Source organism: Culex quinquefasciatus, chromosome 2 (assembly GCF_015732765.1).
Source record: "Culex quinquefasciatus strain JHB chromosome 2, VPISU_Cqui_1.0_pri_paternal, whole genome shotgun sequence".
Classification (NCBI taxonomy): domain Eukaryota; kingdom Metazoa; phylum Arthropoda; class Insecta; order Diptera; family Culicidae; genus Culex; species Culex quinquefasciatus.
In genome coordinates this window covers 194500189-194522565 of record NC_051862.1, presented here as the reverse complement: position 1 = coordinate 194522565, position 22377 = coordinate 194500189, and the positions used below count along the sequence as shown (strand labels likewise).

Here is a 22377-nt window from a genome sequence, read left to right as displayed (position 1 = left end):
TTTCGACACAAATCCACCTGGAAGAGTCCAAAAACTTAAATTTTCGTCCAATATTGATAGTGCATCTTAATCTGTGGACAAAACCTATCGTTTGAAGATAATACACACCTGATCGAATCAGTTTTGTATTGATTCCAAGCGATTTTAGAAAATTTGTTAAACAAAGTGACTTTTTTCAGTAAATCGATTAGGGGGTGCGAGAAAGTATTTTATAATTTTTTCTTGTCTAAGAAAACATTGTTCTTAACATCATAATCTACCATTTAAGAAGTGAGCAACTGAAATTCCTCAACATGACCTCAAAATGGGACAGGCTAATGGCCAGCTGCCAAATTTGTTTTACAATTATATGGACAAACTAATGATGCAAAACGGCTTCTTTGGGCATTCTGAAGGCACCAAAAAAGTTTCAGCCGGATTAAAAATTCAAAAATTAAAATTGAAAAAGTCAAAGTAGTTATGTCACAGACATAACCGGAATGGCGTAGACTACGTAAAGTTTTGAGATGTGGACATTGAGTTTTCCATATCTTAATTTTGAAGAATTAGCTAGATACTTGAAATACATTAACGGAATAAGATCGTAAATGGGAGATGGACCCCCCGACAAAACAGAACTTAACACTCCAGTCAACTCAACTGTCATGTAACCATACTTTGAATGTGTTGGTAAATCTTTGACTACACCCAAACGGCGGTCGCATGATTGTGATGCATGGCGGCATGAAAGTATATCAGAATCTGCATGAAAACTGTCCTCATGCATTTTTTGCTATATAGGGGTATGACATTTTTGCCCGTTACCGACAATTATCGAAATTACCGACGGCTTTTTGGTTGTATTTCACAAAAAAAACCCTTAACAGAATGAGGATTGAACCACCAACTTCTTGGTTATTGATCCGACCCGCTACCACCGCGCCATGGACGCTTGATGAAATGTGAGTGAAAGAGCACCAACATATTCTTCTCTTTGGAGTGTTACTCTTGGACGGGCCAGCTTTATATGTGTTGGTGAGAACTGCAGATCGCTGAAATGTTTACATGCGGGCAAAAATGATCTACGGGCTTGCTGCAAAAAATGTTTTAAAGTGTGACATTTTCTGCAGCAAATCCACTGTTGCAGATTTTGAGATATATTTTTCTTTTGGGTGTAGAAAGCCTTATTTAAACAATGGAAACATCGAATGGAGGAGAGAAAAACGAAAAACGATTTTTTCGTGAACCGAATGAAAATTTGGTACCATAATGTGGGGGAGGGAGGGGTTCAGAAAGCTGTGCAATCCGTCACCCCCGAAGACCAACACTAGTTCCTGAAAGACATTTCACCGACTCATCACGGGTGGGACGAGAGACGGGGAGTTAGGCAACTCTTTCAACAGTTTGGAATTGGACACGACGTAATTCTTTCAGAAGCGCTCGCCGCGAACGCGACGAGCTAGTTGGATGTCTTGATTGTTTCACAACCACGGTTTGACCCACGAGAGGCTCTTCAGCGGAAGGCAGCAGGCGCGCGCCTCATCTCGTTGATGCCTCGTCCCGGGTGGGACGAGGGACGGGGAGTGAGGCAACTCCGAACCACGGCAACCACGAAAGATCCAAACGGTCCGGCCATCGACGAGAAGGCGATGCGCGCTTCTTTTCCAGTTCTGGTCCCTCTCTCCTGCTGCTGCTGCTCTGGGCTGAGCTTTCCTGCTGCTGCTGCTGCTGCTGCCGGTCCGACGTCTGAGACGTGAATGATAAAATGGGCTCAGGCGCGCGTTCTTATATAGTATTTCGGCCCGCTACTTCCCCTCCTTTTCGCGACCGACACTCGGTCGCGTTGCTGGGATAATTTTCCCCTCAAAATAGGTACTTGACATTCCCGTCCGTGAGTGGGAAGCGCTCATTTTGCTTACAAAATCTGTGCATTTTGAAAACATTTTAAAACATTCAATTGTTTCAATAGTTAAACTATTTTGCCAACAATGAAAGTTTTATAGCAAATTGCTGAATAATTTTCGAATCGAATGGAACATAAATCGTGTTGATTCAATTAGAGGGAAGGAAGATATAAGCGTTTGACGGATGACGCAGTAATCCAGGGCCTTCGGCCCGGGTTTTTTGGAATGACACCCCAGTACCTTCGACAAAGACGTAAGTCTACGTCAAAAGACGTTACTCAATCCACTTTTAGGTGGTTGGTGCCTTCCTCACATTTATTATAACATCGTCGTGTGTGTCCTTTTTTATTACACGTCCTATCTTTTTACAAAAGACTTGTCACAAAATCGCACACTAGCGATACCATTCAGCCAAAACAGCATCATTCATTAAAAATATTTAATAATTTAACCCTCTAACGCCCATGGTTACTCCAGACCACCACTAATTTTTGGCTTCAAAATTAAATTTCTCTTCTACCATGCATTTTTGCAACCAGGTTCAACCTGCATTAGTTTATATAGAATGTTAAATTATAACCATTAAAATTTCATCTCAATTGGTCGATCCAATTACGAGAAATGTAGAAAAACTTAAACAATCTCGATTTTGCTCTGGGCGGGAAGGGATTAAGCTTCATAAGTCATTTCTTTTGATAGGATTGTCTTTTAGGACTATCAGAAAAATCTTTCAATACCTTTCTTTAAATAAGCAAAATTACGGATTTTCTTGGAGAATCCAAATACAGTAGTTGGAACAACTGGAACAACTACATTAACACAGCAATTCCCCACGAAAACAGCATGATTCGAAAAAAAAGTTCTCCGATCGGGTATTTTTTTGTTTGGCCATTAGGGTGACCTACGCCGTGTTAGGGTGGTTCGAAACATGGCAATTTTCGTCGATTTTCGCAAAAACCACTTTTTTCGAAAAATCATATCTCCGCGCCATTTTATCCGATTTTAGCTGTACTAGACGCAAACGAAAGGTGATTAGTTTGGCTATTTGGGACAAAAAAGTAAGAAGTTTCAAAAATCTAGCTTAACATATGAAAAGGTCGTATGAAAACTTAAAAAGCTGTTTTGAAGGTCTCGGGACCAAAAAGCCTATGAAAATATTTTTATCGGATTCCTCGGAAAATTTCACATAGCATATCAAAAAATGGTGAAGCTATGTTTACGATACTCTGAGATACGATCTTTTGAAAATAAAAATCGACTTTTTTTTTCACTAAAACTGCGATAACTTGAAAATTTTAGCGATGACCTATACATGTTAGGGTACCAAAAGTTGCGTCTTTCAATTGCTGATTGTGAAAAACTGAAATTTTGCACATTTTTTTTCGAAAATACGTAGTTTTGTAAAACATTTAGTATTTTCAAAAAAAAATGTGATACAGCTTTCGAAATGTATGAAAAAAATCCCTATCGTTTGATATCAATATTGTAAAAAAACAGAAATTTTTAATGTTTTTTTTTCGAAAAAATGTTGTTTTGTGAAAATTTTAAGTATTTCCAAAAAAAGAAATGATACTGTTTTTGAAATGTATGAAAAAATCCCAATCATTTGATACCCATATTGAAAAAAATACTGAAAATTTAGTATTTTTTTTCGAAAATACGTAGTTCTGTGATTTTTTAAAAGTATTTTCAAAAAATGGTGATAGTTCATTCAAAATGTATAAAATTCCGAACATGTTATTGTTATTGAGCAACTCTCTACGAAATCGGCCGATTTCGACCATTTTTATTTTTTGTATTTTTTGATTTGACTCAAACTTTGTGGGGGCCTTCCCTATGACCAAATATGCTATTTTGTGTCATTGGTTCACCCATACAAGTCTCCATACAATTTTGGCAGCTGTCCATACAAAAATGGTATGTAAATATTCAAACAGCTGTAACTTTTGAGTGAATTTTCTGATCAAAGTTGCAAAGTTGTAGGTATTGTTGAGGACTATTGAGAAAAAAATAGGTACACGGAAAAAAAAATTTGAGGATTTTTTTATCAACTTTTTTTTTTACTAAAACTCAATTTCCCAAAATACGTATTTTTTGATTTTAGAGATTTTTTGATATGTTTTAGGGGACAAAAATCCGCAACTTTTGAGCCATAGAGAAACATGGTCAAAAAATCTGCCGCCGAGTTATGAATTTTTGAAAATATAGTGATTTTTGGAAAAAATTGAAGTTTCATGCAAAAACAAGGTTGACATTATTTTTTAATGCAAAATTGAATTTACAATCGAAAAGTACTTCACATATTTTTTGATAAAGGGCTCCGTTTTCTAGATATAGCCACCGAAAGTTTGATTTTAGCGAAATATTTGCAGTTTTTCAATTTTTAAAAATAGTGACCATGAGTGACCATTTCAAAAAATATATTTTTTGAAAAGTTCAGAAAATTTGCTATAAAATTGTCTAAGAGACATTGAACATTGGACCTTTGGTTGCTGAGATACAGCGGCTGAAAGAAAAAGAAACACGAAAATTGAAGTTTTCTAAGTCTTACCCAAACAGCCCACCATTTTCTAATGACGATATCTCAACAACTTATGGTCCGATTTTCAATGTTAATATATGAAACATTCGTGAAATTTTCCGATCTTTTCGAAAAAAATATTATGAAAATTTTTAAATCAAGACTAGCATTTTAAATGGGCGTAATATTCAATGTTTGGCCCTTTTAAAATGTTAGTCTTATTTTTAGAAATGGTCACTCATGGTCACTATTTTTAAAAATTGTAAAACTGCAAATATTTCGCTAAAATCAAACTTTCGGTGGCTATATCCAGAAAACGGAGCCCTTTATCAAAAAATATGCAAAGTACTTTTCGATTGCAAATTCAATTTTGCATTAAAAAACTAACTTAATCCACCTATGTGGTTGGAGCCTTCCTCACAACAATGGCTGTACACAAGTTTCATCTATTTTTTAGATCCGGCTTCCAAAAAGTACATCGATATCACTTAAGTGGTCATATCTCGAGACAGGATTGTCAGATCTTCAATGTTTTGGGCTCGTTGGAAAGGTTTTTTGATAACCTAACCAACAATAGGTCGGATGATGGACCCGGACATAGTTTACATACATTTAAGTGAGATCCGGCTTCAAAAAAGTACATCAATATCACTTAAGTGGCCATATCTCGAGACAGGGTTGCCAGATCTTCAATGTTTTGCACTCTTTGGAAAGGTCTTTTGATAACCTAACCAACGTTGGGTCGGATAGTGGAGCCGGACATAGTTTACATACATTTAAATGAGATCCGGCTACAAAAAAGTACATCAATATCACTTAAGAGGCCATATCTCGAGACAGGGTTGCCAGATCTTCAATGTTTGAGACTCGTTGGAAAGGTATTTTGATAACCTAACCAACAATGGGTCGGATGGTGGATCCGGACATAGTTTACATACAGTATGTAAAAAAAGTATTTACACCCCTTGGGCACTATGCACATTTTGTGATGAAACATGTAAAAAATTTAAAGTTTGACAGGAACCTAGGACTACGTTTTTTTCAGAAACTCATGCCGAACATTTTGCTACAAAAAGCTCATGAAAAGATGATTTCTATAAAAAGTTATATAACAAATACTATTACGAAAATAAAAAAGGTGCAAAAAAAGTTTGTACACCTTTCGAAAAAATAACATAAATAATGTTATTTGTTGACAAATCACCATAAATCCAGTCTCCCAACTCTGAATAGGCATCCTTGACTTATTAAAAAAATAATTTGGATTGAATATAAAGTTAATTAACTACTTAGTATAAAAGTTTATATAACTCTGGAAATTCTATATAAAACTTATCTAAACTTAATTTTGCAAACTTTTAATTCAAATAAATGTCAATATATTACCATAGAATTGCTAAATAAACATTTTGGAGTGGGTATAACACCGTTTTGGGGGTATTTGTATCGATAGAATAGATTTTTCGTTGGAATTTCGTATCAACCCGGAATTACGTCGTAGGAAAATCCGCCGGCATCCGAACCGGTCCACGATTCACAAGTCAACCTATGTGGAATCGGAAAGGGCATAAAATTTCCGATCTTTTGATACCCATACATCTAGGTTTTCTACAAAACCCACGATTTTAAATACCTGGGCAAAAAGTAAGTTTGATCCACGAGAACAAAAATTACGAAATTCCATACATTTTTGGCAGGTTGCTCAAACGAAACCATAACAACGTTTTTGCCCAGGTATTTAAAAACGTGGGTTTTATAGAAAACCTAGATGTATGGGTATCAAAAGATCGGAAATTTTATGCCCTTTCCGATTCCACATAGGTTGACTTGTGAATCGTGGACCGGTTCGGATGCCGGAGGATTTTCCGACGACGTAATTCCGGGTTGGTACGAAATTCCAACGAAAAATCTATTCTATCGATACAAATACCCCCAAAACGGTGTTATACCCACTCCAAAATGTTTATTTAGCAGTTCTATGGTGATATATTGACATTAAGTTGAATTAAATGTTTTCAAAATTAAGTTTAGATAAGTTTTATATAGAATTTCCAGAGTTATATAAACTTTTATACTAAGTAGTTAGTAAATTTTATATTCAATCCAAATTATTTTTTTAATAAGTCAAGGATGCCTATTTGGGGTTGGGAGACTGAGTTTATGGTGATTTGTCAACAAATAACATTATTTATATTAAATTTTCGAAAGGTGTACAAACTTTTTTTGCACCTTTTTTATATTCGTAATAGTATTTGTTATATAACTTTTTATAGAAATCATCTTTTCATGAGCTTTTTGTAGCAAAATGTTCGGCATGAGTTTCTGAACAAAACGTAGTACTAGGTTTCTGTCAACATTAAATTGTTTAGATGTTTCATCACAATATGTGCATAGTGCCCAAGGGGTGTAAATACTTTTTTTACATACTGTACATTTAAGTGAGTTCAGGCTTCAAAAAAGTACATCAATATCACTTAAGAGGCCATATCTCGAGACAGGGTTGCCAGATCTTCAATGTTTGAGACTCGTTGGAAAGGTATTTTGTTAACCTAACCAACGTCGGGTCGGATAGTGGAGCCGGACATAGTTTACATACATTTAAGTGAGATCCGGCTACAAAAAAGTACATCAATATCACTTAAGTGGCCATATCTCGAGACAGGGTTGCCAGATCTTCAATTTTTTGCACTCGTTGGAAAGGTCTTTAGATAACCTAACCAACAATGGGTCGGATGGTGGATCCGGACATAGTATACATACATTTAAGTAAGATCCGGCTTCAAAAAAGTACATCAATATCACTTAAGGGACCATACCTCGAGACAGGGTTGCCAGATCTTCAATGTTTTAGACTCGTTGGAAAGGTCTTTTGATAATCCAACCATTGATGGGTCAGATGATGGACCCGGACATAGTTTACATACATTTAAGTGAGATCCGGCTTCAAAAAAGTATATCAATATCACTTAAGTGGCCATATCTCGAGACAGGGTTGCCAAATCTTCAATGTTTTGGACTCATTGGAAAGGTCTTTTGATAACCTAACCAACGATGGGTCGGATGATGGACCCGGACATAGTTTACATACATTTAAGTGAGATCCAAATATATGTGAAAACACATTTTTATACATAACTTTTGAACTACTTATCGAAACTTCAATCTGTATAAAACTCGATCTATGGGACCCTAAACCAAGTCGAATGCAACAAGTTCGGGTCAAATCGGTTCAGCCAGTGCCGAGAAACATGAGCTAGTTTGTTGGTCACATACATACATACACACACATACACACACACACACACACATACACACACACATACACACAGACATTTGTTCAGTTTTCGATTCTGAGTCGATATGTATACATGAAGGTGGGTCTACGACGTTTTTATACGAAGTTCATTTTTAGAGCAGGATTATAGCCTTACCTCAGTGAGGAAGGCAAAATAATGCCAAACTTGTTTTTGCATGAAACTTCGATTTTTTCCAAAAATCACTATATTTTCAAAAATTCATAACTCGGCGGCAGATTTTTTGACCATGTTTCTCTATGGCTCAAAAGTTGCGGATTTTTGTCCCCTAAAACATATCAAAAAATCTCGAAAATCAAAAAATACGTATTTTGGGAAATTGAGTTTTAGTAAAAAAAAAGTTGATAAAAAAATCCTCAATTTTTTTCCGTGTACCTATTTTTTTCTCAAAAGTCCTCAACAATACCTACAACTTTGCCGAAGACACCAAATTGATCAAAAATTCACTCAAAAGTTACAGCTGTTTGAATATTTACATACCATTTTTGTATGGACAGCTGCCAAAATTGTATGGAGACTTGTATGGGTGAACCAATGACACAAAATAGCATATTTGGGTATAGGGAAGGCCCCCACAAAGTTTGAGCCAAATCAAAAAATACAAATAAAATCCATTTCCAGTTTTGGTAGAGAATTTCTCTATTGTGAAAAAATGAATTTTTGATTATTTTTTCAAAAATACGTAGTTTCGGGAAAAATTTTAGTGATTAAAAAAAATGTCCTAACTTTCGACATGTATGAAAAAATTCGAATTGTATGATACCCAGTCATGCAATTTGAACGGAACCCGTTCTGCGTTCGTTCTCTTTCTTCAAAATGAACTGAACCCACCGCGCAGGAGCCATTGCTTTTCGTTCCAAAAACAGAACATCACTTTTTCGTGCCGTTCTCTTCAAAGTTTGGAACGCGTTCTGTGAACCGCCTGTAGCCAGAGGCTCTCTATGGCAACTGTTAAACTTAAATAAACATTCAGTAAAATGATTTGTACAGAGCTTAGTTGGCTCGGTGGTTACGTGCAAGAACAATATTCAAAGGAAGTGAGTTCGAATCTCAATTTTTTGAAATATTTTTTTTGTATGGTTGGTTACCAACTTTTATGACGACGATTGAAATTACATTTTATACAAATCAAGGAACACTCCAGCTGGGAGGCTAGGGAGACTAAATGAAACGGTTAAAAAGCACCCCAACTAAAATGAAGACGAAAACTTATTGCCACCGTAATTTAAAAAAATCAATGCTTTTCTCGTTCAGGAAAAATGAGATTCGAACTCACTACCTCTGATATCTAAACCTAATTGTTACCACCAAGCTAGCAGTACTGATATGTAAACGGTTGATTAACAGTCAATGAAGTTTAGCTAGTCTACTGAGGTCTTATCAAAGGAAAATGTTGAAGTTCTGAACTGAGTTCTCCGTTCGTTTAAAAAAAGCCTACTGAACGAACGTTTCTAAGAGACGAGCGTTCGTTCTCAGAGCTGTTGTTTTTCGTGCTGCTGTGTGAACTTGAACGAACGGAGAACCCGTTCAAAAGCATGACTGATGATACCCATATTGCAAAAAACTAAAATTTTGAGCATTTTTTTCGAAAATACAAAGTTTTGTGAAATTTTTAGTATTTAAAAAAAATTACATTCGAACTATATGAAAATACCCGATAATTTGATCACCATATTGCAATAACAATAATTTTGAGTATTTTTTCGAGAAACATTGCATTTTCAAAATACTGGATAAATACGTATTTTTGTGAAAATTTTCATGAAATTATTATTGCAATCGATAGTGTCATCCCAATTCCAAAACACTATATTTTTTTATGTCAGTATGATTTTGCAAAACCGGGGCACGACTGTAAGTGAAGATGGTCTACGAGGTTGAAAAAAGTTGATTTTTCGAGTGATTTTATAGCCTTTCCTCAGTAAGGTGAGAAAAGCAAAAATATCGATTTCGAAGAGAATTGCTCTTAAATGTTTTGAAAATTAGGGACAGAAGCATAACTGTGATAATCTATAAGGAAAATTATAATATTTCCTTTTGCTATTTTTTTAAAACTATTTTGGAGGGGGGTCAAGTTTTCCAGAAAAGTGTCCACATAGTTTATGGATGATCCCTAATGATTATTGTATTGTTTTTAACAAATTTATTACAATCTAAACAAACAAAGAAAAGGATCAAGAATTGGCGAAACTGTTTTGCATCACAGATTAAGTTGAGGAAATCGAAGAATAACATTTTAAAACGAGTATTCCTAAATTGATTTGATTCCATGAATCTGAGAAATTTGTCAAAAAAAGTTGACTGTTCATGCAGTCTTCCTAAATTATGCATTAGCTTATCGGTTCAACAAAGCAATCCTTAGAATTTAAAATTTGTCAAGTTTCTGCAGATTATCTGCCAAAATACACACTGAGCCGCCGCCGTCTGAAGCAAGAGGCCCATCATCCGTGCCTGCGGGGTCGTCTCTTAACTTTCCTGAACCAGAACCAAAACTTTCCTGAACGTGCCCTGCTTCTTTCTTTGCTACGGCTTAAAGCGTAGTAAAATTGAAGCGGTCGGTGCTAAAAAGAAGAAAAAGAAAAAGGTTTTGTCACCCGCAAGTAATTCAAAATATGCGCGTCCACGTTCACGCCCTACTGGCTTGCTTCAGTTTTGGTGGTAATTTTTTGAGCAGGCTTAAAATTTATTTCTTTGTGAAATTTTCAAATTATAATTATAAAAAATCTAAACTCGATCTAAATTTGTTGAACCTTTTGCACCGTTACGCCATTTTAAAATTTTAAACAATTGTGGAACAAAAAATTAGGAGGCAAATAAAACCCTGAACCGAGGGGTCCATCACTAGCAACAAAAGTGTGTATACAAATACAGCAGTTGTAGTAGAGTGACAAAACGATAGAAAAAAAGATGAAAAAATTGGATAACTTTGGCCCCGCAGGGGGAGACAAACCAGATGAAACTCGGCTTCCTGGAAAAGGAAACTGCTGATGGTGGGTAAAGGAATGGAGCAAAAAAAAATCTCCTTCCGCCCGAGTAATCCCTCGGGAATATTCCAGCAGCAGCAGCAGCAGCAGTTGTGAAAAGGACATTCAGCTTGGGCAATGCAAGTCAGTCAGTGGAGGAGAGGTTGACGAAAGGGCGAACCACCAACAAGGGGGGCAAGGGAGTCGAGTGAGAAGCCTTATTGCTAACTTTGATATCAGACAGCTGACGGGTTTTACTCCTCATATACACTACGCGATAACGCTGGGGGTGATGGAATCTTCCAGCGAGAGGAGGTGCAGGGCTAAAACATAAATGGAAGGGATGCTGGGGAACATCGATGGGTGACAATTTTCTTAAGACTACCAACTCTTAGTAGTGTAAAATAATTTACAAGAAACAATTTAAGGGATTGAGTTTAAAATGTTTAAAATACCTTTGCGTTTTGTTTATATAACTGGTTTAAATTTATTTCATTAGGCCGTTGCAAATATTTTTCAAAGTTTATGTCGCCCCCCTTCAAAATCGAAAAATCAGGGGGCAAAAACATATTTTTTCAAAAAACTTCAAAATTTTAAAAGAAATAGAAGTCTAATCAACTGAAAACAATTAGAAATGCATTTTCCTGCGTTTTAAATCATATTTAGCATGTCTGGAATCGGTAAAAAATATTTGTGGAATTCCACACTTGGATATTTTGAAAACTAATGGTTGCAAAACAACTGGGCAGGTGTAAAATGCACTTTCAAACACTTTTTTCATTCAAATGTTGAGAGCATGGCTTGTTATTTCAATTTTATATTGTTTATTTTTTTTAAATGCAAAAATCAAAAACTTTTGATTTTTTAATATGAAATACATTAATGCACACCGGACCGGTTTAATGAGACTTCACCAACATTTTCAGCCGATTTGGTCAAGGCAGTGTTGAGATATCGTGGCACCCGTTTTTTGAAAATGCTAACTTGATATAGCTGTATCTCGGCCAAATTGAGTTAAGAACGCCATTTTGTGCAGCTCAAATTGCCTCACCTTTTGACCTTCACAGATCCCCAAAATTCGATTTCAATCCTGAGCTATGCAATAAAAACCAAAAAAGCTCCGTGAATTTTTGTCACTTCACACATGAAAGTAGTTTTAATCTTGTCGTGCTATCTTGTCACTCCCTGAAAATGGATGTAAAGGCGACAATTGGCCAAAGGGATTTCAGGTCAGAACGCGTTTGACGCACTTGCAAGTTAGACTACCGTAAACATTTTTAATTATAACTCGGGACTTCAGCAACCAACTTCAACCAAACTTCGGGACAATGCACAGAATGATCAGCCAAACAAAACGTCTTTGTTATTAATTACGTTGCGTGTTTTCGTTTTTGTTTATTCAAGATCAAACATTAAAACGCGTTTTTCTCGGAACGTTGAAATAGCGGGTGCGTCAAGATAGCACGACGACGTCGAAAAGTCTTCAAATTTATTTTGTTAATGGTTGAAAATGTATATTTTAATGTAAGTTTATGTCTCTGACATTTTTGCCAATTTACATGTTTGTAACCCCTAAACTACTCTAAGTGGTTTAGAACTCGGTTTAGAACGTTTATGTCCAAGATGGCGGCCAAAATAATGGTGATGGACAAAAACTTTTAAAAATATTTGTACCAGCCTAAACAGTGTCACAAAAAAATCTGCTTGAGCCCAAAAAAATACAAATACCTCAGAAATATTTTAAAAAAATCATTTTATTCTTTCAAGAAATGTCAAAATTCACAGGAATTGAAACTTTAATAGCTATTTTTTGGTAAAAAACAAATGTTGTTATTAGTAATCAAAGAAACTGAAAGTTGCAAAGAATGATTCAAATAATGATTCAAGACATTGAATTTCTATTGAACCCTCATTCCCCCCCCCCCCCTATAATGGGGGGAATTCCTCACCGGTTGAGAAACACTGTAATAGACTATCAGCCCTTCAAATTTGACTAAAATGGCGTCTCAGATCTTGAATTTGATGTTAAACGTAAGAAAAGAATAAAAAATAGATTTTTTTTTGTTCATGATTCGATTATCCGAAGTCCCATACAAACCTTCGGATAATCGAACTTCGGATAATCGAGGCTTCGGATAACTACTAATGACTTAACTGTTAAAATGAGACATATAAACAAAATTCTATATGAGAGTAACAAATCCGTAAAATACGGATAAAATCTGTAAGTACAGTTGTAGCATACCTGATTTGCTTTTTTTTTTAAAGATTCGCTCCCATAGCTTTTGTATTAGGAAAAAAAATCAATAAAGTCTTGCTTTTGCATCGTTTTGTAAAGTATGGGAAATATACCCATTTTAATCACTCTAAGCTGTTCGACCAATTCTCATCACTTTTGCCATTTTCCGCTATAAAATCAACATTTTCAAATGTATCAACGAGTTGCTTGCTCACTTTTATTTGAGCTATTTATTACTTTGGAACAGTTAAAAACACTTTATGAAAGCTGTAATTCATGATCAAAGTGCTGATAGGCCGATAATAGAAATAGGCTGAGAAAGGGCATATTTCCCCTAATGCTTCTTTTCTTCGATATTGACAACCAGAGACTGTATAATTTGTATGTTTCAATAAAGCGATGCTATTACAATCATCAGAGTAGGCGGTGCTCGTTGTAAAACAAATAACGTCATGATTCGAATCCCCGGACGCATCGAAACCCGGACACTTCAACTTGTTTTATCAATTATTTGGATATAAGTTCGCATTATGAATATCAAAACTGTGTTATTTGATGAATTCTAACATCAACTTTCATTTAAAGTTTGTTTGAATGCTGTAGTTAATGTCAAAACAACTAAATAAAATAAAATTATAAGATTACCAAAAATGCGAAACATTTCACCTGAAATATTTCACAGACGTCCGAAGCACTGGCAAGGTAAAGTAGAAATTTATGGTTTTGATTTCCTTAAATTCTAGCAAATTTATACATAAAATATCGATTGTTTTGATGTTAACAGCTTATTTGAGACCTATTAGAAGAACTCAATCGTTTAGACTAATTAGTTAGGGAATGAGAGCAACACAAAATTAGCAAGAAGCTTAAACAAAAACCACCTCACTCAGTTTGAAACATTGTAACATTTTAAAAGACATGAAGTCTTACGTTACTTAATTGAATAAATAAATAAATAAATAAATAAATAAATAAATAAATAATGCCATTCACTAACATTTCAGTCCAAATTTGTGCGATTCATGGGAAAAAACGAGTGTCCGGAATTCGAAGCAAAAGTGTCCGGATTTCGAATCAGCTTTTATGAGTGTCCGGGATTCGAAGCACAACAGGTCATTTTAATTTTCAAATTCTAGTGAAAAATGTTAGAATTTACATATTTTGCAAGCATTCTTTTAAAACTGACTGTTTATACAGTCAACTCTCTGGTTGTCAATATCCAAGGGACCGTCGAGGAAGAGAATCATCAGTTTACAGAACGATGCAAAATGAAGACTCGATTGAAAATATGTTTTTCTTGGTACCCAGCTATGGGAGAGAATCATGGCAACGTCCAGCAAACAAAAACAAACTAATGTCAAACACCCTTCAAAGCTTCGTTTCGCAAAGAAAAATGTCTATGCAAGCCATGAGATAGTGGCAATATTGACAACCGGAAGAGATTTTTAAAGCAAACAGAATCCAAGGGACCGTCGAGGAAAAGATCCTTCAAGCAAGAAAAAATATCGAGGAATAAAGCCAATCGAAGTATGCAGTTTGAAGGGACTGAAGAATTCATCGATAGATGGAGCAATATTGATATCGAAAAGATCGACAGCCAGAGAGTCGAATGTATTACATTCTGATGATATTTCTTCATTTCCAACTTATTACATGATTTGTTGTCAGCTATAACGAAAATGATATGATACTAAGTGTCCGGATTTCGAATCATGACGTTAATTGCGCATATCTGAGCTTGTATTGTTCTAATTTATGTTAAATGTCTGAAAATAGTTAAGTGTAACGAGCAAGACTTCATTCAAATTTCCAAAGGTGGTTTCTGCACAACCCATTTTAGTTTTTTCATTGAAACCGGCTCCGTGGTTTAATGGTTGCGGCTTCTGCCTCGAAAGCAGAAGGTTCAGGGATCAAATCCCAGTCGGTTCCCTTGAGAAATTTGGAATCAGGAATTAACCCTTTCAGGCCTGATGGGTCATATATGACCCATACCGAAATTCGGTTGTATAAAATCACACAGTGCTCAAAACATATAACATTGTTCAGCAAAGTTGTAATTTATGAGTTTCTCTACCTAGGAAAAAATGTTTGAGTGGTTGTTAATGGCCTTTTGACGACCTAGAACATCCTGAAAACCTGAAATTTGGAAACTTCAGAAAATGTTGAAGATAATTCAGGTTTACAACGATTTTTCAAGGCAAATGAAGTTTAGTTATTACCAGTCACATCCTCACGACCATTTGGGACCACTTCGATCCCTTTGGATCTCTTTTGGGATGATCTAGGTCCTCCAAAGTGTCCTGGAATACAGATCTTGGAGTCTACCGCCATAACAACACGATTCTACCAAGTTTCCGATTATGGTTCATATTCAGTGATGTCCCTGGGACCCTTTGGAAACACTATGAGCTATGTGGGTCACTTTTGGGATGATCTGGGTCCTCCAAAGTGTCCTGAAATACAGATCTTGGAGTCTACCGCCGTAACAACACGATTCTACCAAGTTTCCGATCATGGTTCATATTCAGTGATGTCCCTGGGACCCTTTGGCAACACTATGAGCTATGTGGATCACTTTTGGGATGTTCTGGGTCCTCCAAAGTGTCCTAGAATACAGATCTTGGAGTCTACCGCCGTAACAACACGATTCTACCAAGTTTCCGATTATGGTTCATTTTCAGTGATGTCCCTGGGACCCTTTGGCAACACTATGAGCTATGTGGATCACTTTTGGGATGATCTGGGTCCTCCAAAGTGTCCTAGAATAGAGATCTTGGAGTCTACCGCCGTAACAACACGATTCTACCAAGTTTCCGATTATGGTTCATATTCAGTGATGTCCCTGGGACCCTTTGGCAACACCATGAGCTATGTGGATCACTTTTGGGATGTTTTGGGTCCTCCAAAGTGTCCTGGAATACAGATCTTGGAGTCTACCGCCGTAACAACACGATTCTACCAGGTTTCCGATTATGGTTCATATTCAGTGATGTCCCTGGGACCCTTTGGCAACCCTCTGAGCTATGTGGGTCACTTTTGGGATGATCTGGGTCCTCCAAAGTGTCCTGAAATACAGATCTTGGAGTCTACCGCCGTAACAACACGATTCTACCAAGTTTCCGATTATGGTTCATATTCAGTGATGTCCCTGGGACCCTTTGGCAACACTATTAGCTATGTGGATCACTTTTGGGATGTTCTGGGTCCTCCAAAGTGTCCTGGAATACAGATCTTGGAGTCTACCGCCGTAACAACACGATTCTACCAAGTTTCCGATTATGGTTCGTATTCAGTGATGTCCCTGGGACCCTTTGGCAACACTATGAGCTATGTGGATCACTTTTGGGATGTTCTGGGTCCTCCAAAGTGTCCTGGAATACAGATCTTGGAGTCTACCGCCGTAACAACACGATTTTACCAAGTTTCCGATCATGGTTCATATGCAGTGATGTCCCTGGGACCCTTTGGCAACACTATGAGCTATGTGGATCACTTTTGGGATGGTCTGGGTCATCCAAAATATCCAGGAATACAGATCTTGGATTTTCCCACCGTAACAACATGATTCTACCAAGTTTCCGATTATGGTTCATATTCAGTGATGTCCCTGAGACCCTTTGACGTACACGAGAAACCAATCCGCGAACGTGGAGATAAGTGAGATTGAGGGGAAACCTCGTATATTTTTGACCCATATATAGTTCGATACCGATCATATAGCCCAATTTTCAGCTCGAATTTTGCCTGAGACTATGTTAGCGAGAAGAAAGTTGCAGTTGAGGCATTTCTCCGTGTATTGCCACAGAGTTTTTCAATGCTCAGATTAAGCCGCCCACAGATCGTTCGAGAGATTGAATGTGTTGGGTTTTGGGAGGTTTATGACTTGAACAAATCCAACTAACGCTGCAGTCAAAATCCTCCCTCGACCGCCACCTACCCCTTTTGCCTCGACAAATGGGATTCAAGCCATCCTTTCGCTTACAAAGCGAAACCCGCCAGGAGCTGGCACCCTTTAGCATTACTAGACTCCAAGAACTGTATTCCAGGACACTTTGGAGGACCCAGATCATCCCAAAAGTGATCCACATAGCTCATAGTGTTTCCAATGGGTCCCAGGGACATAACTGAATATGAACCATAATTGGAAACTTGGTAAAATCGTGTTGTTACGACGGTAGACTCCAAGATCTGTATTCCAGGACACTTTGGAGGACCCAGAACATCCCAAAAGTGATCCACATAGCTCATAGTGTTTTCAATGGGTCCCAGGGACATCACTGAATATGAACCATAATTGGAAACTTGGTAGAATCGTGTTGTTACGGAGGTATACTCCAAGATCTGTATTCCAGGACACTTTGGAGGACCCAGACCATCCCAAAAGTGATCCACATAGCTCATAGTGTTGCCAAAGGGTCTCAGGGACATCACTGAATATGAACCATAATCGGAAACTTGGTAGAATCGTGTTGTTACGGCGGTAGACTCCAAGATCTGTATTCCAGGACACTTTGGAGGACCCAGACCATCCCAAAAGTGATCCACATAGCTCATAGTGTTGCCAAAGGGTCCCAGGGACATAACTGAATATGAACCATAATTGGAAACTTGGTAAAATCGTGTTGTTACGACGGTAGACTCCAAGATCTGTATTCCAGGACACTTTGGAGGACCCAGAACATCCCAAAAGTGATCCACATAGCTCATAGTGTTTTCAATGGGTCCCAGGGACATCACTGAATATGAACCATAATTGGAAACTTGGTAGAATCGTGTTGTTACGGAGGTATACTCCAAGATCTGTATTCCAGGACACTTTGGAGGACCCAGACCATCCCAAAAGTGATCCACATAGCTCATAGTGTTGCCAAAGGGTCTCAGGGACATCACTGAATATGAACCATAATCGGAAACTTGGTAGAATCGTGTTGTTACGGCGGTAGACTCCAAGATCTGTATTCCAGGACACTTTGGAGGACCCAGACCATCCCAAAAGTGATCCACATAGCTCATAGTGTTGCCAAAGGGTCCCAGGGACATCACTGAATATGAACCATGATCGGAAACTTGGTAGAATCATGTTGTTACGGTGGGAAAATCCAAGATCTGTATTCCTGGATATTTTGGATGACCCAGACCATCCCAAAAGTGATCCACATAGCTCATAGTGTTGCCAAAGGGTCCCAGGGACATCACTGAATATGAACCATGATCGGAAACTTGGTAGAATCGTGTTGTTACGGCGGTATACTCCAAGATCTGTATTTCAGGACACTTTGGAGGACCCAGACCATCCCAAAAGTGATCCACATAGCTCATAGTGTTGCCAAAGGGTCCCAGGGACATCACTGAATATGAACCATAATCGGAAACTTGGTAGAATCGTGTTGTTACGGCGGTAGACTCCAAGATCTGTATTCCAGGACACTTTGGAGGACCCAGACCATCCCAAAAGAGATCCACATAGCTCATAGTGTTGCCAAAGGGTCCCAGGGACATCACTGCATATGAACCATGATCGGAAACTTGGTACCATCGTGTTGTTACGGAGGTATACTTCAAGATCTGTATTCCAGGACACTTTGGAGGACCCAGAACATCCCAAAAGTGATCCACATAGCTCATATTGTTGCCAAAGGGTCCCAAGGACATCACTGAAAATGAACCATAATCGGAATCTTGGTAGAATCGTGTTGTTACGGCGGTAGACTCCAACATCTATATTCCAGGACACTTTGGAGGACCCAGAACATCCCAAAAGTGATCCACATAGCTCATATTGTTGCCAAAGGGTCCCAGGGACATCACTGAATATGAACCATAATCGGAATCTTGGTAGAATCGTGTTGTTACGGCGGTAGACTCCAAGATCTATATTCCAGGACACTTTGGAGGACCCAGAACGTCCAATAATGAAATGTAACTTTTTTTTGCCTGTTTCTGTTTACTCATGGAAAAAATGAACTACTGGTACCAAAATTGTAGATTAACACAGCTCAGAAAAATTCAGGCCTGAAAGGGTTAAACTTTGAATATGAACAAAAAACCTTTAAGAATCAGGTGGGATTCGAACTCACACCTTTGGATTGATGGTCTGGGACGCTAAAGGGTCGGCCATCATGGAAACTTTGAAGGTTTGTACCGAGCTTCAGGATGCTCCAAAATTCAATGTTATATGTACCTTAAGATGCACAAGGATCTGGCCTACACGCCAGTGTTGTTGAAAATAAAGTGTCCAAAATGTCTCAAAAAGTGACATTTAAAAAAAAAACCTTTTTTTACGTGTTAAATCCCATTTAAAATTCAAATACAAAGCGCCAGCTCCTGTTACGTCCAATCAAGCTCATATTTGGGATTTGGGCTTAGTATGCCCACCAGAACAAACCCCTGAATGCCCGTCAAAAAGTCATTTTTGTTACATCCTAATACATACATACATACAAACATACAACAAGATTTCTGTAAATTTAATTTATCGTTGTGGATAGTATCACAACTTTAAGCCTAAATTTTAGGAACCTATTAAAAAGCTTTTGCAGGAAGGGTACTTATATCTGGTTTAGATTTTGCCAGCTGAGTGCTCTTTTTGAAAAAATGTAAATATATTTTTTTGAGAAAGATCCTAGAAATTTCAATTTAAAATAACGAAAATCTGGAAAATTACTCTTAACAAAAAAAAAAGTTCAATATTTAAAGTCCACAAAATTACTTAAATTTAAATCCCAGCACGATCAACTCTCCCCTACACTCCATAAAACAGGAAGGATTCGTTTTGATGGAAGGGGAGTTGAGAAGAAAGACTTTCTTTTTGCACTACTTGTTGAACGTTCTATATACTGCTGCTGATGGCTGGCTGTTATTTTATATCTTGCGGTGTGGGAAACTGTTACTGGCTGGCTGATGCTGGAACCAAATGTTTAGCAAAATATGGGAGGGTGTTTTTGGGTAGCGGGGGAGGAAGATTGGCGACGACAGGCAAAAGTTTATCATAAACATGGATGTCCAATCAACTTGTTTTACACAATCCATTTAGGGGTGCGGTGCCAGATGAAACCGGTGTGACAGATTGATGCTGCCGTGTCAGTTTGCTGTCCATCACCTTTGGGTGAGGACACATTTTGATCGCGGGGACAGGTGTGATCAATAAATAAAATGACGGGGACGGAGAAAAGGTTTTCGCTTTTACAGTAACGATGATTGATTTCTTTCAATGTGCACGTGATTAGCTTTAGTCAGAGGTTCTTAATCGTTAGATTGATGAGTGAATTAAGGCGCTTAAGATTGAGACTAAATTAATTAAGGCTTAATCGTAATAAAACCGATTAGGTTTTTTTTCGATTAGTTTTCATGATATTGACTAAACGTGACACGGTAACCGTACATTTTATTCATAGTTCACCCACAGTATATTTGGTATAGATCAAAGCACCCAAATTTGACCTTCTTGCACGTGCTCTTCCCTTAAATACAAGAAAGGGAAATCCAACTAAAAGTTTTACTTTATCCGTAACCCAATTACCATCCAATCAAAGTTTTTTGTCCCTACTCCTCAGGCTTATCGAATCGATTGTATTGGAAAAAAGTTGTTTATGCCGCCCTTAATCCCAAAGGCGTATCCCCCTAGAATTTATCACCCCCTTTCCCTTTTGTACATAACTCCACTATAGTTACTATGCGTGCCCTCTACCAAAACAACAACAACAACTAAAAGGGTGGGGCCGTGGAAAAAGAAGACTGCAGCAAAATCAAATTTCACGCTTACCGATTTTCTTAAGCAGATCCCATTCGTCCTGCAGGAAGGCCCCGTAGTGGCCACGCTTGGCAATGGCCTGCGGGCACCCGAGATTGATGTCGATGGCATCGCAGTGGTCCTGGGCGAGCAGGCCCGCCTCGAGCAGCACTTTCGGGTCGTTGCCGCAGAACTGAAAATGAGAAGAAAAGGAGAGAAGGTGTTGTGGGAAATATGTTCATAATTGGATACCGTCGTGTAGGTAGGGTAGTCATCAATGAGACACTTTTGGTTTTCAACTTTCAAAGATTTTTCTCATTTTTTCATCAGCATGTTTTAATGAGCTTTTTGTTGCATTTTCTTTCTTTTAATGTGTTCTAACATTGACCAAAATATGAGATCGATCTGACATCTACAGCCAGAGTTATTCAGTTGTCTCATTGTAGACGCACTTGGCAGGAACAATGAGACAGCTGGGGAACAATGAGACACACTACGAAAATCAAGATTTTTCTAATAAAACATCATGTTTGGAGCAATTTTGGAGCAATTTCGCCAACATGAAACTTTAATTAACAAAAGTTATACTAAAAAGTATTTAAATTTTGTAAAATCCATATTTTTATACCAAATAACTTTGTATTTTTGGTTAAATGAAGATAAACCCCTATAAATATGCCAAAAAATCACTTTTAATTCATGTTTTGAAAGATTTCCATAGATTTTGAAAAGTTTAATGAAGAAAAATCAAAGTGTCTCATTGTTACCCATGAGCTGCAATGAGTGGGGAACAATGAGACTGTCCTGTATACTGGGTATATTCTAAATTTTGGCCAAACCTAATGAAAGGACATTGTAGCCCAACTCAATCCCTATGGAACGTCGAAAGAAATTTGAAGAAATATTAGTTTTGGTGTTAATGGCAGCCTACGAGCGAAAAAGTAATTTTTGTCCATAATTTACTTTTACACCCCAGAATCAAACATTTATGAATAACTTTTCAAGGGAGCGTCCATAACCAAAGCCACTATTATAGCCGACGTGTATCCAGTAGATACACCTTTCCCCCAAATATGAGCCTGATTGGTTGAAACTACGACTTGTGAGAGCCATTTTATCATTGTTCCCCGTGTCTCATTGATGACTACTCTACCCTACTCAATGGTACATCTAGTGTCTGCTAGGGCTGATCGACTTTGCGTCTCCATCAGAACAAATTGATCACAATAAATTGGAGAGTTTTTTTGAATAGGTCCTATAAACATATGAAAGACTTATAGGAACTTTAAAAAAACTCTAAAATTGATGAAAATACATGGGGATATTCAGTGCTTGCAGTGATAAATTGCCTGGGCTTTTGGAATTCACCAGTTGTTTGTTTAATTAGGTTTATCATTTATGTACTTTGCCTAAAAACTGTTTTTGCATTTTTTCTCAATTATAAAAGTAAAACAGTTTTACTTCTATAATTGTGCAAATAATCTCAAATTTCAAGCATTTTTGACAATTTTGATAAAATTCAATTGAATACACTGATTGCTGAGGGATTTCAACAGCATAGTTGAAATTGATAACTTGCAGTTAGCTTACAGAAAACAAAACAATAAAGAAGAAAAATACAAAAAATGGGTTGGTTGCATTTCAGATATTTGTTAAAACGGATAACAATAACTATGATTTTTTTTTTAGATAGCTGCTTTCAAACATCAAAAGCGTCGTAAATGTTGA

The 22377-nt window shown here is 37.3% G+C and overlaps 1 protein-coding gene across 2 annotated transcripts in view; it reads right to left on the bottom strand.

Moving 5' to 3' along the window:
• LOC6034878 (tRNA-dihydrouridine(16/17) synthase [NAD(P)(+)]-like) overlaps positions 1 to 22377 on the bottom strand; it is a 129621-nt gene that overhangs the window by 4096 nt on the left and 103148 nt on the right. For both annotated transcript variants that reach the window (XM_038252513.1, XM_001845095.2), the window contains one exon: positions 20683 to 20842. In XM_038252513.1, coding sequence (XP_038108441.1) covers positions 20683 to 20842 — 160 coding nt within the window. The remainder of the gene's footprint in view (positions 1 to 20682; positions 20843 to 22377) is intronic.